Source organism: Phycodurus eques, chromosome 11, assembly GCF_024500275.1.
Source record: "Phycodurus eques isolate BA_2022a chromosome 11, UOR_Pequ_1.1, whole genome shotgun sequence".
Lineage (NCBI taxonomy): Eukaryota > Metazoa > Chordata > Actinopteri > Syngnathiformes > Syngnathidae > Phycodurus > Phycodurus eques.
This window is the reverse complement of record NC_084535.1, coordinates 731,866-745,587: the sequence shown is the minus strand read 5'-3', so window position 1 is coordinate 745,587 and position 13,722 is coordinate 731,866. Positions and strand designations below refer to the sequence as shown.

Below are 13,722 nucleotides of genomic sequence, written 5' to 3'. Positions count from 1 at the left end.
TTTGATTTTATCTTGAAAGGAAAGTTCCTTGAGCGGAAGCTCAGCTCGCGGTAACCAATACAGTCAGACGGAAGAAGCGGCGTTGTCATGGCAACCGCCAGCCTGTCAGACTGAGCGGAATTCCCCGCAGATGGCGGGGAATTCCGGCCCGAGTCCCAAGCGCTGATTGGTGCACAAGCTAAAGCTCCGCCCAGCCGGAAGCTCTGCGCCCAGAGGGGAAAAAATAAAAGCGTTCATTCGGCAAGTCTTGAAAAACGAACGTTAATAATACCGAAACAAGTGTAAGCTTATAATAAATTGAGTTTGTATTAGTTGTGTTTGTCTGAAGAGGACAGCACAATCTTTTCTTTTCTTTTCTTTTAAAGTACAGCACAATCCATAGGTCAGGTCTTCAAACTGCTGAGGTCATTAATAGGAGGCTACTACTACTTTTGGATAGGTTCACCTGGAAAATCTCAAATGACATAGATGCTGCCGCTCTTAATAAAACCAAGCCAACCTTGAGCCATCCTAAAACACCGTGGAGGAGCACTATGATGGTAAGGACCTTGAAATCCAAGTGCAGGAAAGCAGAATGTAATTGGAGAAAGACGAAACTCCAAATTTACGACAACCGGTCTTTTTCAGCCAGGGTTAGTAGCAACACTTTTCTGGACTCATGAGTAAGAATCTCAACAATACTCATGCTCACAAACTCCCCGCATCAGATAGCTCCAGAATTGGGAAAAAAAAAAACAATGAATTTCTTTGCTTGCTATTTTGGTGAAAAAACACAATCCGTCAGGTCAATATCAGCCAGATGGTAAAATGGTGCTACATCTGAACCCACCCATTACCATGGCAGAATTTGATACAGTTGACCAAAAGCAGCTGAAAGCATCAACGAGCTCTCTTGACTCAATACCATCGGACTTGTTCAAAGCTACTGCGAAGTCTGCGCTTGCTGATTTGCAGCAAAGAATCAATTGCTCACGTCAGTCGGGCGAGGTTCCTAAAGCTCTTCAAGTAGCTGCCATGAAGGCTCTAAAAATAAATACTAGAACGCTGGGTGCTTCCCTATTAGCAAGCTTTCGGCCCATCTCAAAAGTCCCTTCATAGTCATAAGGCAAGATTGTCGGGAAAGTGGCTTTTAATCAACTCTGCGCTTCCTTGAACATGAATTGACCTTATGACAAATTTCAATCAGGTTTCCGAACTCTCACAGTACAGAATCTGCTCTTATCAAAGTGCTACATGATAGAAGCTTGACCACAGGAAACGTGTCAGTGCTTGTGTTGTCAAGTCAGCCCTTAATCACAAAAGAGTCTCAAAGGGCTGCAGATGGGGGGGATCGATGGACCAGGCTGCAATGGATATCGAGTGGGCAACATTTATCGCATAGTAAAAAAAGTATCTCAGTGCAGCATTTGATACAGTAGATCATAGGTTGGAAACGTGGGAAGGACTAAACTAAAGCGAACTAAATCACAACAAAACTGAGATTATTTTTTTGGGCCATAAAGAAAAGAGGATTGCTGTTAGTAAATACCTGGAGTCACTCTCTTTAAAAACCAAAGACCAAGTCCGGAACCTTGGTGCATTGATAGATTCTAACCCAAGTTTCAACAGTTAACAATGACTAAAACTGCCTTTTACCATCTGAAGAACATATCCCGAGTGAAGGTCTGCATGTGCCAAGCAGACCAGGAGAAGCTCATCCATGCTTTTATCTCAAGTAGACTTGACTATTGTAATGTTCTTCTGACTGGACTCCCCCAAAAGAACATTAAACAGCTGCAGCTCGGGTTCTGACCAGAACAAAGAGGTCAGAGCATATTACTCCCATTCTAAAGTCTCTACACTGGCTCCCAGTCAGCTGTAGAATTGACTTGAAAGTTCTGCTATTGGTCTATATATTACCAAATGGTTTCATTTCTGAATGCATGAAAGAAATGTCAACGGAATACAAAGCCAGTAGGGCGCTGAGATCGACAGACTCGGGTCAAATAGTGGAGCACAGAGTCCAAAGCAAACTTGGTGGAGGAGCATTTGGCCGCTACGCTGCACACAAATGGAGAAGGTTGCCAACAGAAGTGACGTCAGCCCCAAGTGTCATTGTTTTAAAATGCTTTTTTCCCCCTCTCCGATTGAACATTTGAGTTTTTCCACTGATTCCAATGAGTTCTCTTGCACTGCATGACATTTTTAAGGTGTCTTTTATTTTATTTTTTGTACTTTTGTTTTAAACGTCTCTTTGCTTTTCATCATGTAAAGCACATTGAGTTAGCTTGTTTATGAAATGTGCTATATAAATCAATTTGGCTTGCCTACTACTTACAGGGGTGTCCAAACGTTTTCCCCCGAGGGGGGGCCGCATACAGAAAAATCCAAGGATGCAAAAGTCCACTTTGGCATTCTTCCAACTTTATGAAACACGACAAACAATCCATCAAGCAATTATGTTAACGTTACGTTGAGAAACTGCTACACCCCAACTTTTCTTTTTGCATGTTTTGGGATTTTACATGATTTTTCGGTGTGGCCTGCAGCCCGGTATTCCCCGAGAATAGATCCGCCTCCGCTCGGAGCAGATCTCTATATTCAGAAGCAAAATATTTCACCAACTGTAATTTGCAACCAATCTTCAAAAGCAGTGTTTACTTGAGGATCGTAATGAATCATTGTGTTACGTTCACAAATTCAGACCAAAAGTTCAGGAAAACATTTTTGCTTCTCAAACTGATTATCTTTAGACACATTATCAAGATACATGTTTGTCACTACTGTCGTTTTTAATGGTTTCTTTGCATATCTTGGCAAAACTATATAAAACCAATGTATTAATAGTAGTTGTTTTACACGTCAGGTGCGTTGCAACCCCTCCACTTTTAGACAAACACATCAAATAGTGTTGCAGGCCGTGTCAAATGTTATTTTTTGTATATGACGTGGGCTACTAAGAAAATGGGCTGCAAGTGGCCCCTGAACCTTAGTTAGGACACCCCTAGTCAGCTCCAAAGTCACCTGACAATCCAAAGTTTTAGCAATGAAGAAATACAAGACACAAATCATAAAAGGAACAAAAGCAACATTCCCGGGGCAATTTGTCAAAGGCGCATTTGGGGAACATTTAGCGCATTCGCTGCTATTTGAAACTTGGGCCTCGACAAAACGGAGTCCCGTTTCCAATGACTGTTGCTACGGTGCTGCCGGTCGTTATGCTAGCCTCCAGCAAGCTGAATCGAGATGCGCTGAGCAACATTTGGAAATCCTCCCTGCGCTTGAAAATGAGAAAATGCTGACATGCTAGCAGGTGACTCCCATCATAAAAGCCAGCGCATGTCAACAGACAATACACACGTGTCAGTCTTTAATTCTGTCAATCACATGAAAAACACGCCGATGAGCATTTGTATGAACGTCGTGTGACCACCGTGTTCAAAAGCTCCTTCAAAAACAAAAATGTATTTACAGGGAAGTCATCCAGTTATTACACCAAAGCTGATGTGCATGAGCACTTTGGACATCCAATGACAATAATCATCTAAATAAACATCATATGGCTAATCAACATCGTAACAGAAATAAGTCAAGAGTTTGGCTTTTTCCCTTTGCCGAAAAACTTGTCTTTTAAGGCTGACGGCGTTTTCACCGCCCACGCAAAACAGAGCGCGTGATTGACAGCTACGTGAAGATGAGTCCGGCCTCCGCGTACACTTGGAAGACTTTCTCGATGGCGTTGACGTAAGCGGCGGTGCGGAGGTCCAAACCCAGCTGGAACCGGTTGGCCGTGCGCATGATTTGCTGCCGAAGACGACGAGAAGTCAAAAGCGTAAGCGTTGTGAGGTCAAAGGTTAAATGGCAGGAAGTGAGCAGGCTTTACCCTGGCCGAGCGCTCCATGGTGAAGGCCAGGCCCGAGTGGACGATGTCCTTCTCTGACGCCCCCTGAAGCACAGCGCAGGTATTACCTTACACTTTTCAGAGTGAGGCCCGGTACACAAATCAAGACAATCGGGCTGTTTTGTCCCGATTTGCCCCCTCCCGACCAAGGACGTCAAACGCCAGACTATCTTATGTCTTAGGAGATGATCCCGTGGTCTGAGGTGTGTTAAGAGTGGATTTGATTCAAAAATAACAGAAAGAAAGTGACACATTTTGGGGGTGGGGGGGCTCAATGCAGCGTCTAGGTACGCACGTCTGCATTTGTCTCCACCTATTTCGTGAACGCGACCGAGGAAGGCACATTCAAGTACTCACAGCGATGCGTGCCTGGAACTCCGAGGTTGGAACGATGGGAATTGCGCCGCCGTGCTTGCCAAACTTCCTCTCGAGACTCTCCTGGACGGACACTGGGGAGGAAAACAGTTTTTGTCTGTTTTTATGTCGGCGTAGATTGTCGGTCGTTTGACCTGGAATCAAAAAGGCTTTTTCAGTTCCACCTTTTGGGTGGGGGTGTCCCCCGAGGTCGGTCGGGTGCGGCGGAGTGCAGTGACCCCGAAAACGGAGTGACCGAGCAACCGCTACGCAAACTGAAGAAGCTTTTTGCCGGAGCCCAAAAAGTCAGCAGGTCATTTCCATCTCAAAAAGAAGAAGCCGCATTCCTTGGAGGAAAACAATGTCCAAATTGCAGGCAGAGAGGACCGCTTCGTGTGAAAGAAGCAATCTACGTTTTGACTTATCGTCTGCTAACAACAACGGATTGTTATGATGAAGATACTATGGAAACGCTAGGTTCTTTGAAGACAAATACATTGTCCGTGAGTGTGAGAGGTCGTTTGTTTATGTGTGCCCTGCGATTGACTGGCGACCCGTTCAGGGAGCGGCTGGGATAGGCGCCGGCACGCCCTAAAGCGTCCCATTCGGAGGACAAGCGCTACAGAGAATGGATGGATGTCTGACTGGTCGCCAGCCAGGACGCCATTACAAATGAGAATCTGCTCTCAATCCGCTACATGCGGAACGTCACGTGACCAAGCCCGGAAACCAGGTGAGCCCACGACCCGTGTATGCTACGCTAATGCTAAAATTGTGTTTTCTTCATGGCTGGTGTCTTTGGACAAATGTTAAATACATGTATATCATTTATTTACACAAATACGACACGATATATATATATACACACACACACACACAAACGAACCTATTGTCATCTTTGGTGGCTCTGTGGCGCCATCTTGTGGTACATAAGACATCCCGCAGGTGCTTTGTCGCAGTCCCATTTGCCATTCACCCAATTTGCTTTTAGCCATTTTGCTGAATGTCGTAGTAGGTTGCGCACAATCCACATTGCCTTCACTGGATAAATAAAGGTTAAATCAGTCCTAAAGGGTGAACGACCGGTCACTATGCAAAAATGGTAATTCGCCAGTCACGCCTGGCAACAACAACGCCAAACAGGGGGGGACACACCACACACAAGCTAAGTGAAGAAGCCTTTTGGATTCAAAGTGAAAACGTCTCCAACAAACAACGAGGGTCCAGCTGACAAAGTTGGACTTCTGCGGGGTTTTCGTGGTGCCGTTTGGTCTGCGGCGTGTGAGCAAGGGCCTTCTAGACTTCCTCGCGCACTTCTTCGTACTCACTCAGCAGGTGGTAGTTGGAGTCTCGCTCGTACTTGAAGGTCAGGCGGCCGTAACTGACGTGATTGAGGTTCTTCAGCCACTCGAAGTAGGACACGGTGACGCCGCCCGCGTTCAGGTACAGGTCCTACGTAGGGGGCGATGGTTAGCGTGGCAACAGTTAGCGCGGCAATTGGGGAGTGGGTGGAGTCTCACTGGAATGACCAGGATGTTTCTGTCCAGGAAGATGCGGTCGGCCTCGGGTGTGGTCGGACCGTTGGCGCCCTCCGCGATGATCTGCGCAAACAACGTGGACGACACCAGCGTGTTCAAGCTTGACTGTACACGCTAATCACACGCGCACAGACACACACACGAGGGCACACCGCCCCCCAAAGAATGAAAGAATGGAAGAACGAGGCTGCGTAATAATGACTGCGTGTGCGTGACCTTGGCCTTGACGTTGTGCGCGTTTGTTTTGGTGAGCTGCTTCTCTCCGGCGGCGGGAACGAGGATGTCGCAGCCGGCCTCCAGGATGCTCCCGTCGTATGGCGAAGACTCTGGGAAGCCCACGATGGTCCCGTTGGCCTGGAGACACGCGCGCACGCTTTTGTCACGACTTCAACGGGCCCAAGCTTTCAATGGGGAAACCTACGAGGCGCACCAGTTTGTAGTCCTCCAGTTGTTTGGGGTCAATGCCTTCCGGGTTCCAGATGCTTCCGTCGATTTCGCCCACTCCGATGCATTTTGCTCCGAAGCGGTGAAGGTATCTCATGGAGTGAAGACCCACGTTGCCAAAACCCTGAAGCACAAATACAGCTTGTTCGGGCTAAAGTTTGCTAGACTGCTGTGAAGATGGAAGAATGGCCGCAAATAGTTTTTTATTTAACAAAAATAAAATCCATTTTAAAGGGGAACTAAACCCCCCAACTTTTAAAGCAAAAATGCATTGTATACTCGGGATCTAAATAAACTTAAAGCAAAGCGAATAGCGCATGTACGTTTGTACAGTATGTACGTGTATATGAATATATGTATATATACACAAACACACAGTGGAACTTTGATCAAATGGACCCCGATATAACGTATATCATCGGCTAAAACGGACCGTCAGGACTCAACAATGTGTCCAAAAGTAGTTTCCATTCATCACTTAAAATGCCGTTGACAAAGTCTGTTAGTTGCCGTTGCAGAGAATGGGACTGACGCATTTGTGGGTCACAGATACAATATGACGAGATCCAATTCCAAATGACGCGTCTGCCATGTTGAACGCGGGGCACCGACGTGGCGGCCGTGCCGTGATGGTTTTATCTGTCGTCTATTGTGCAGAAAGCGCACACGGCGAGAGAGCGGCTCGGCGGCAGCGTCAACTCTGACTCTGATTCTGTGGGACTTCCGGATCCGGACTGACAAATTAGTAGTGGCCGACCTGCCTGACGTAGCGGTGGTGGATAAACATCGGAAGACAGCAGTCGTGATAAAAGTAGCAATCCCGAGTGATGGCAACATCCGAAAAAAGGAACACCAAAAGCTGGAGAAATATCAAGGACTGAAGGAAGAACTAAAGAAAATGTGGATGGTGAAGGCAATAGTAACCCCCGAGCTGGGAGGATGGCTTCAGCAGATACCGGGAACAACAGCCGACATCTCCGTCCAGAAGAGCGCAATACTGGGAACAGCTAAAGATCCTGCGTAAAACCTTCAAGCTCTGAGGCCTCTGGTCGAGGTGCCCCTATTGGGCCAGAAGATGTAGCCGATTGATTACTGTACAGTACAAAACTTTGTTTGGAGTTGTTTTCTTGGCTGTAAATGCCCAGTACAGTACAAAGTTATTGTCAATAAATATGTATGTAAAACAAACAAAAAAAAAAAAGCTTGACAATCTTTGAAAGTTTCGCATTTTATCCAAACTTAGCCATGTTTGGTCACGGTGACATTGTTGACATACCGTATTCATCATAGACAATTCATCATAGACGAGTCGGTTTCATGAGCCGTTATGAATTACTGTGCTTCCTAGTTCCAAAGCCGGTGCCAAAGGTGGACGGCTTGATGGAAAATGTTACTTTACCAAAAAGAGCACGTTCCAGATTCCAGAGACTTGTTTTGTATCCCGCAGAGTTAGCTCTCTCTGCATGCGAGCGCATCTATTGTGCATAGAGCTATCCACAATAGACAAGAGATAGAACCATCATCAGCATAGCCGCCACATGAGTGGCCCACATTCAACATGGCCGCCACGGAGGCACAGGAAGCAATCGTTTGGAATTGGATGTAGTCATATTGCATATTTGTGACCAGGAAATACATCCGTCTCATTCCCTGCCAGTAAAAAACTGCGGCTAATTGGGAAACTAACAGACTTTGTCAACAGCAGTTTAAGTGACAAATGGAAACGGTTTTTGGACACATTGTTCAGTCCCGATGGTCCGTCTTATCTGATATCCGTTATATTGGGATCTATTTTATCGAGGGGCCGCTGTGTGTGTCTGTGTGTGAGTATATTTCGGACACAACGCAATGTGCTTTACATGATTAAAAAAAACATTTAAACTAAAGACAAAAATAAAAGACAGCTTCAAAACATTGAAAAACTAAAAGGAAGAAAAATATATAGAAATAAAGATGGAAAGGAAAAGGATTCCACTCGTGTTGTCTGTTCTTTAGCGGGAATTAAAGTCGCTGGAGTAGTGAGGGGAAAAAAAAAAGAATCGCTAAATAGGGTGACGAGGTCACGAACTTTGCGACACTGACTGTGCTTTTGCAAACAAGCTTCTCTCTGTTCACAGCCATGTTATTAGTATAAGCAGTGCATATCAGTGGGGGGGGCACTTGGCAAATAGATTATTTTAAAGATCAATTCATCTGTCAATTATGTTTTCGATGAATCAGATTCAAAATAACTTGATTTCTATCCCTTTATTCAAAAACAGGACATTTCAAATTGACAGTGCAGAAAATGCACAAAAATAAATGGATGACGATTCAGTTCTTGGTTTGGCACATAACCTCCGTCAGAAAATTTCCAAAGTAAAAGCAGGCGTGTGCAAATGTTTTATTTTGAAAAAACACAACGCTAATCAGTCTGCTGTCATGGACGACTGAAATTCCAAGGATTTGGACCATTTTAAGTTGAACAAAGTCACTAAACGATGAATGGAATATTCAAATAGTTGTTAATTATTTTGTCAATTCATCTATTAATAGTTGCACTTCTAAAATTGATTTGATAAAAAAAAATGGATGGCTAATGTGGCCGACCGGTGTGGCCCTGCGCCGCGCGCTACCTGAATGACGAAGGTCTTGTCCCGGAAGCCGGGACACATTCCCAGCTTGCTCATGTAGGCCGCCTCGTTGACGAAGTTCTCGACGCCGTGGAAGACTCCTCTCCCGGTGGCCGAGATGCGCCCGTGGATGCCCCCCTGGCTGATGGGCTTCCCGGTCACGCAGGCGTGAGCGTTGATGTCCTGCGGCGGCGGCGGACGAACTCAGTGGCCGGCAGGCGGCGCGCACGTCGAAAGCGTGGCGTGGGAAAAACTCACGTTGTACCCCATGGTGGTGGCGAAGGTGTCGGCGATCCAGGACATCTCTCGCTCCCCGGTGCCCATGTCCGGAGCGGGAACGTCGATGCCGGGTCCTGCGCGAGGCAAAATGGATACATTTGCCGCATCCGTCTATCTCCCGCACATTTGGTTCATTTTCCTATCATTTGATCAATAACGCCAAAGACGTCCCACGCAATTGGCAATTGGCCTGATGTGCATATTTGAATTGTTGGCAGTTGTTATCCATCAAAAGAAGAAAACAATTCTAACTTTGAAAGCCAAAATCTCTCTCCTGTTACGTGTCCAAAATGAAGTTTCATGATTTGCTAACTGTTTTCTGAAGATTCTAAAAGGCATTTTTATGATATATTGGATGTACAGTTCTCCGATTGCTGAATTGATCTTTTCCACGATAACTAACACAAATGCATCTTTGTGCCCAAAGAGTTCTCCCCCTTTTTTATTTTTATTTTTTTTACAAATGTCACTCAAGCCGCCAGGACCTCACGGTGTTGTCGCAATACACCAGAGGGATCGGTGAGCTGAAGAGCCAGGATGTGGCAGCCGTTTTGCATTCACGCAATAGCAGATGGCCAAATCAATTCTGTTATTTCCGAGATATAAATTAATATGTAGGAATTTGGGAGTGTCAGAACTGTCGCATGTCTAACATTATCCCGATTTAGGGCCGCACAATATTTAGTCTGAGCATCGTCATCGCGACGTACGCGTGCGCAATAGTCACGGCGCAACGCAGCGTGAATGAACTGCAATATGCCGAGCGACCTGTTTGGACATGCTCAAAAGATGACAAGATTGTACACCCGCTACATTTCCTACTTGGCCCTTCGGAATGAAACGAGGCACGCACATGGCAGCCGCATGAGTGCCCGAGGCGTGTTCGGGGACATTGCGTAAATGGGACAGAATGTGTTCTTTTCTACTTGCTTTTTATTTTTCACTCACCAATGAAACCTTTCTTGGCGAGCTCCACGGTGAACCTCCTGGTGATCTTCTCCAACTCGTGGTCCTGGAAACACACAACTCATTGGGTTCCCTCACGACAATCGGCAACAGTATCTCGCCACGTGTCCATCCAGTACGTCCGGCGAGGAGATACAAACAGACAAGCGGAGCAACGAGTCTTTGTCATCACTTTGAGCGACGAGCAATTCGAGCGATTGCAGGTCATCAGGCCGAACATGCGGCGGGTGTACGAGAAAAATGGCACAAGCTAGGGAAAGGCGCAAGAGAAAAATGAGGGAAAAAACAAAAGACGAAGGACGTAATCGTCGACTTACGGAATATTTCTTGGGATTGATCTTGACTCCCGCCTTGGCTCCACCAAAGGGAACATCTGCAACACGTCCGCACGAAAGAAACAAATGCTTATCGCGAACGCATTGAAGTGTGCTCTCGTTGTTTGGACTGACCAACGACGGCGCATTTGTAGGTCATCAGCGACGCCAACGCTTTGACCTCGTCGACTGACACGTCCGTGCTGTAACGGATCCCTGAAACACAAACGACAACTGTTGGATGTTCCGCTTCTGTTGGATGTTCCGCTTCCCGTCGGCCGAGCGTACGATCGCTGCGGGTCATCGGGAATATCCGTGCCTCTGACTCGCCGCAATCATTCAAACAAACAAACGACAGTTAACATACCTCTCGCAACAAGCCTCTAACCCCCCGTTAACCACTTTGCTTGTTTATTATGATTGCTTCGTTTCTTTTATGTACAACTAATCGATTATCAAATGAATCGACAACTATTTTGATCGTCGGTGAATCGTTTAACCTTAAAGTTGTCCGAATCCTCTGATTTCAGCCTCTCGACAGTCATTTTCTGTTCTATTTTCTTTGTTACAGACCAAACCGAGAACTGAATCGTAATGTGTTGAAAAATAAGAGTCCGTTTACGATCATAGCTATATTTATGAGTTTCCCAGCTTTCAGGGGCAGTTTGAATGATATGAATTGCAGGGTCATTTGAAATCGGCGTGGTTGCTCAATTCCGAAAAGAGCCCTTATTTACAGCCTCGGAAGTGAACATCCGCCCCAAGTGAGTCGCCCTCACTTGGGGTTTATTTGCTTTTGTTTCATGATCAAACTACACCAGCAAGAATCAGTGACTAAACAGTCATGAAAACCCAATAAAATCGGTTCCTATCTTCCTATCCTACTTGATAGTCGCAGCCCTCGATTGCTTTGACTGGAACATTCCTGACGTGGGAGGAGCTCATCCCTTCACTCCCACAATTCCGACAGAGCCACGGAGGAGAACCCCCCGACCCCGACCCCCGTGCGGTCTGACCTCCCTTGCAGGGCGTCCTGTGCTGGCTGTGCTGCGCTCGGTAGCCCTCGACGACCTCCCACTCGCCGCTGTCCCTCTTGATGGGGAAGCTGACGCTGAGGACGTGGTTGCACGGCTTGATGATCCTCAGGATCCCGCGGACGCGCTTCCTCTTGTTCTCGGGGCTCTCTCGCGTCTTCAGCTCGTCCACCAGCTTGTTCTCCACGATGGCGGCGCCGCGCTCGAAGAAGCCCTCCACCATGGCGAAGAAGTTGGGGTCGTCGACGGCCTGCCGCGAGTAGCCGCGGTGCCGCCGCAGCGAAGACGGGGACGACGCCGCCGCCGCCGGCGGCAGCGACAGAAAGTCGACGGCGGCGCCCGGTCGGCAGCCCGTCGCCCCCCGTCCGAGCAGCCCCACCAGGTTCCGGTACATATTTACCAAGATGTTGTTGGCGCAAAGACAACGGACGAAACAAAGTTGGAAAAAGTCAACGCGGAAGTGGGAGCGTGTCCAAAAAAAAACTCCTCCTCTTCCTCTTGTTGCTTTTCCTGTTCGACGACTTCACCTGGACGACGACAACATCTGGAGGACCTCGTTAGCCTAGCCTAGCCTAGCCTAGCCTAGCCTACAGTTAACCATCGGCTCCTCCAACCCCGTGTAGCCGCTGGAGCGTGAGCTAACTCCGCCCGGTCAACTACTACAACCAAGTGCTGTACTGTATTTAGCTTAGATGTGAGCCTAGCTTAGCTCCAATTGTAACTTTACGTTTCTGGGACACCTAACTCACGTAGGTTCGGGATTTGTTTATAGGATTTAGAAATGGAAAGCTTGCTAAACACAGAAAGCAAACGCTCATAACACTGATGATTTTTTTAGAAATTTCATAATTCTAAAGATAAATTGGAAAATGTTGCACTCAAAACAGGAAAAAAACAAAACGAGTTAAGATCAGAGAGAATGGCCTAGCACCTCATGAGTTGTTAAAATACGTAGCAGAATAATTATGTCACAGGTAAGAAGCATTTGTAGTTGAGGCAATTCATGAAATTAGCCACGGAAAATAGGAGCCATTACGGCCGGCGCTGGCTCCCAACAAGTATGCCAATCGACCAATTGACATCTCATTTGGCAGGAGCAGAGAAACATTTATAATTACACATTCTTTCATGGGTTTGATGAATGATCCGGCCCATTATTATCGTAGAGGTTTTTGAGGGGCGTTTGAAAATGTTGTCCAAGATTTGCACCGTCGATGAAAATAGGACGCGTGCTTTACGTCATCGGTAGTCATGTATACGAGTGATAAGCACGCAAAACTGCCGTTCGTTCCCTCTCGACTCAAATTGCGCCACGGAGAACGTCGCTCGTAGAGTGAGCGCTTCTTCCCTGGCATGATACGAACATAGCTACCCAAGTCTGTCGTTTAACTTACTCGCCTCGCTTAGCAGTAACGGTGACAGTCAATGTAGGTATGTGCCCTGATTGATCCCGAACTCTTACAAGTGTGCGCAGTCTTGATAATCATTAGCTTCGAAATTAAATTAAAAAAGGGCCCACCGAGTATTTACATGATTAACGGTCCTGTAATATTTGGTGTTCATTTAGCTACTTTTCCCCAAATTATGTCATTAAAAGGTATTTAGTCAGTTATTATTCATTGATCCTGAAATCATTGGTTAGTTGATTTATTTGAATAAAAGTGAATTGCAATTCAATTAATTGTAGATCAAATGGAAACATGAGTATTATTATTTTCAATTCAAATGGACCAGACTTCTAAAAAGTCATAAAAAAGCTGCGAAAGTTGCCCTTGAACACAAAAAGTTTGCTTTTTGATGATTGTTCTAAACTGCTCATAATACCTGTTCATCGCTGTCTACGTGCACTCCTGGATTTGACGCGTATGGTGCGATTGAGGTCAATAAGTCGCTCCTTCCTCTGTCAGCATGTGCGAGCGGCCGAAGATCCACGCGTTCCTGGGGGCGCCGCGGTCCTCGCCCGATGACGGCGGCACGCGGAGGGCGCGGCCCCCGCGCCGGCGACGACTGGAGCTCACCTGGCGGGAAGGCCGCCTCGTCGCCGCAGCCGGTGAGGCCGGAGACAGAGCAGACACGAAGACACAAACACAACATTTGAATTGCCGCCGAACGGCGTCGCAACGTCGCACGTGTAATGGCCAATCAAAGACGGTAGGTAGCGCGTCAGCTTTCACGGCCGCCGCCAATGCGAAGCCGGCCGCACCGGTGAAGCGCGTACAGCGGCGCCTTGACATACGAGTGGGCCAACTTGCCGCTTTTTCCTCATTCGACCGATATTTCATTGTCACCTGGCTTTTATTT

At 46.8% G+C, this 13,722-nt stretch overlaps 1 protein-coding gene across 1 annotated transcript; it reads right to left on the bottom strand.

Annotated features, from left to right (window-relative positions):
- Positions 1-3,321: 3,321 nt before the first annotated feature.
- LOC133409450 (glutamate dehydrogenase, mitochondrial-like) lies at positions 3,322-11,897 on the bottom strand. Its single transcript, XM_061689452.1, has 13 exons — positions 11,404-11,897; positions 10,523-10,603; positions 10,391-10,446; positions 10,056-10,119; positions 9,087-9,181; positions 8,832-9,011; positions 6,203-6,340; positions 5,989-6,126; positions 5,755-5,835; positions 5,563-5,686; positions 4,238-4,329; positions 3,863-3,925; positions 3,322-3,783 (listed from the first exon to the last, which is right to left on the bottom strand). Exons 1-13 carry the CDS (start codon positions 11,813-11,815, stop codon positions 3,664-3,666), a joined length of 1,644 nt encoding a protein of 547 aa, XP_061545436.1. The 5' UTR covers positions 11,816-11,897; the 3' UTR covers positions 3,322-3,663.
- Positions 11,898-13,722: the final 1,825 nt, after the last annotated feature.

Excerpts from the sequence above, each read along its gene's own strand:
- LOC133409450 (XM_061689452.1), bottom strand. The coding sequence starts at position 11,815 with ATGTACCGGAACCTGGTGGGGCTGCTCGGACGGGGGGCGACGGGCTGC. Across the intron at positions 6,127-6,202 it reads AACTGGAGGACTACAAACTG|GCCAACGGGACCATCGTGGG; the intron begins GTGCGCCTCGTA and ends GCGTGTCTCCAG. Across the intron at positions 5,687-5,754 it reads GAAACATCCTGGTCATTCCA|GACCTGTACCTGAACGCGGG; the intron begins GTGAGACTCCAC and ends CCCCCTACGTAG.